The sequence below is a fragment of the Notothenia coriiceps genome, unplaced genomic scaffold (assembly GCF_000735185.1).
Source record: "Notothenia coriiceps isolate Sejong01 unplaced genomic scaffold, NC01 NC01_scaffold00031103, whole genome shotgun sequence".
Taxonomy (NCBI): domain Eukaryota; kingdom Metazoa; phylum Chordata; class Actinopteri; order Perciformes; family Nototheniidae; genus Notothenia; species Notothenia coriiceps.
In genome coordinates, this window is record NW_011363804.1 from 40,975 (window position 1) to 44,304 (window position 3,330).

The window sequence follows — 3,330 nt, forward strand, 5'->3', positions numbered from 1 at the left end:
CGTATCCCCAAACATATTCATTTTCCAGAAGCCATTTCTCTTCAAGATCTTCGACCGGAGGTGTTTGAACCCGGCACAGATACTGCATCCGTTTCTTGATTGGCGCTCCGGACGGATGGCGGTAAGTTGTCACAGGCGTCTCGCTGATTAAACCCATATCGAGGCGTCTCTTGGCCATTTTTTCTTTTTGGAAAGATGACTTGATGATTGGAAATGACTGGCTTTTTATCTGCACGGGGTTCTTTTTTTTTTATCTCACTCCACCCCTTCGGTCTTCTGACATCACATAATTGAGGCGGGCCCTTCTGTCACTTTTATGCATACTAATGTGATGGAAGCGGCATTTTGTTTTAATAGACTTGGGGGCGGGCCCACCTGTCACTTTTTATGCATACTAATGTGATTGAAACATTTTTTATTATACACCATAAGGCGCAACAGTGGGGGCTTTTCACACCTGTGAATACACATCACCCCCCTCCTATCGACGGATCTCACACCTACTTGGGATATCACACCTACTTGAGATCTCACACCTCGAACAAAGGGGAGGCGGGACTTAGCTCATTAGCATAAGTAGGGAGAGGTGTGACCTGTCAAAGCACCTGTCACTTTCTATGCATACTAATGTGATGGAAGCGGGATGAATAATACTACTAATGTGTAATTAAATCAATGCAAATGGTTGAGCTTTACTTGTGCTCCTCAGCTATGTGGCTCAGAGGAGTTTTGGGAGCAGGCGGTGGATCGTCGCTGCAACACAGTGTCCCCTGGTGTAGCATCTCTGGCTCTGGAGGTGGGCTGGCGCAGCATCTTCTTCACCAGCAAGCTGCAGCTGCAGAAACTGATCAGCCGCAGGAGGCTGAAGGCAGAGGAGCCACCAGAAGGACAGCTCTCTGACCCAGATATAAAGGCAGAGGAGTCTCTGGGTGACAACTCAGAGATAGACCAGGCATCTGGATCTGAGAAGGAATCTCCCCCTGGCATTATCCCAAAACTAAGCCTTGGCACTGATCCTGGAGCTGGCTTTGACCACAGCTCCTACTGTGATGTTGACCCTGAGTCAGATCTAGAGGCTGGCTCTGACTCCAGCGTGCCTGCACTTTGCCAACTGTTTGAGGAAACAGGAAAACCCTGTGTGGAAACAACTGAGCAGGACAGTGCACCGAATAACAGCAGAGGAGACTTCAGTGCAGAGCCAGATAAGCCATGAACCTCCTCAGTCGGTTGTGTATTGATGAATTCAATATATTATTATTCTTAATATTTGTCAAATATAAATGTTTTTTAAATATTTGATATGATTATTAAGATCCTCTCAGGATATTTGGGGACATACCCATGTGCCATGATTCTTCAGGACTATTGTAGATGATACTCATTATTCATTGTAATAACATTGTATGTAGTAAATGTCATATAAAGGTAATATTCTAAATGCCATTTCGTTGTCATTCGCGTTTCATTCATGAATTCATTTGAAGTAAAAACCTCATATTTTTGGCAACTATCCGATGACACTTGACACAAACATGATAAAAAGGATTATCTTTTTTAAATTATGGATGGTTTTTCACTTATCAATAAGATACTTCACTATATTTGGGTGGCTAAATACTTGATCATTGGTATCTGGCATACTTCTTGAGTGAGTTTTTTGGGAACCTAACTTGGCAGTTTCTTCCTCGCTGCGGGGACATTCTACAGATGGCCAGTCCGCCCCTGAAAAATGTCTATGCAGACGTTATTATTAATAATAATATACAAATAAGAGTGTCTTTCCATCTGCACTTTGCTTCATGTTGGTATGCTTTAAGTGTCTGCGAATATTTTAAGCATTTTTAAAATTGTATTTGAGAGTCTCAAAATGAATAGTATTTTCTGAAATGCTAGATAAAGATTGATGAAGACCGACACAACTGGACTCTGAAAGTTCCACTAGAAATATCTCTGAATTTGTAACTGCACTTTGTAACTGAAACCTAAACGGTTTTAGGTAAAATACTGAGCTTGAGAGTCAGTTTGAGCAGGGATTTGCCAGATGTGAGTTGCAGCCACCTGTGCTACTGCCTCCTCTCTTTAAAGGGAAATTTCACTTTTAATTCTGATTGCATGTAGTCTGTGCTGGTGTCTCTCAAGATGCTTTCACCTCTAGCCTTGTGTCCAGAGAGCACATCAAAGGGCTTCCTATCCCTCTGAAATATATCCCCCGAGAGGGAAGCAGTTCACTGCTCTTTTGGAAAATGTTGGGTCCTGTCAGGAGGATGAATAATTCCAAAAGGCCATCGATTCTAGAAGTCATCTTCTTTTGCCTTTAGCCACAACCAAGAATTCAAATCTTCAAGCATTTAAGTGACTTCCTTTTCTGGCCTGTCGATACCTCCCTAAGTTCCCTTATTCTACGTCCACACACCTTTGCCTGATTTGAGACACAATGGTTGAAAAGCATAGTGGAATGGGACTTCTTCATCAGGTATTCTTCACAACATGTGTGAGTCGTTCTCTATGTGTCAACCTCACCAGCCATCTGATCCAAGTTACTGCCATATGGTAACCTGAAGGTGAGCTAATATCCCTGAGGGCCAGACAATTTGACCTCCGATCTCATAAAAGATCAACAAAGTCAATCACTGACCTTTGACTCACCATCCAGTGTCAGATCAGGTAAGCCAATCATTCAATCAGACACCCTGTTCCAGTGCTTTGCAGAATGAGGGTTGAATTATTCCAGTTTTTCTCTTCCGTCGGCAGGTATTGTTATCATCAGCATCTGAATGGCAAACAACAGTCAGCCAGCCTCCTTTTCTAAGAGTGAAAGTCCCATCAAGTAGATATTGTTATCTGCCAATCAACTCTCGTCCAAGTGGCACCCTGGGGGACTGAAATTTACCCTATATTTGAGGAGCTTTAAACGGTCATTCTTTATAAAAGCCAGCTTGGTGTGACTTGATTGGATGCAAAAATAAGTCAGTTTTCAGAGAACACTATGAAGATAAAATCCAATTTCTAACTTTATTTTATTAACTCAGTAAACATTTTCCCGACAATCGCTAGTTTAGAATAGGAGTAGTTGTATACCGGCTTCACAACCTGAACTGCTGTGGCTTGTTCGCTTGTTATGTCAGGTTTGCTGCTTTCTGTGTGTTTTTAGATGATGAAAGATCATTGTAACATTTGGTCTCCTAAAAATATCATGATTCATCATGTTTTCAAAATTCTCGTAAGATGGTTAAGGTTTGGAATTCACCTCGGTTGGTTTTGGTAACTGTTGTCCGGCAGCGAGTCTCACAAAGGTTTTCGGCAAGTTTGGCAAATTGAGGGTAATTAATC

The 3,330-nt window shown here is 42.1% G+C and overlaps 1 protein-coding gene across 1 annotated transcript in view; it reads left to right on the forward strand.

The window, feature by feature from the left end:
* The window catches only part of LOC104959817 (uncharacterized), a 9,618-nt gene extending 8,255 nt beyond the window's left edge, over positions 1-1,363 (forward strand). Inside the window, exon 3 of the mRNA XM_010787726.1 lies at positions 710-1,363. Within this exon, the coding sequence (XP_010786028.1) occupies positions 710-1,213 (504 nt within the window). The 3' untranslated portion in view covers positions 1,214-1,363. The remainder of the gene's footprint in view (positions 1-709) is intronic.
* Positions 1,364-3,330: the final 1,967 nt, after the last annotated feature.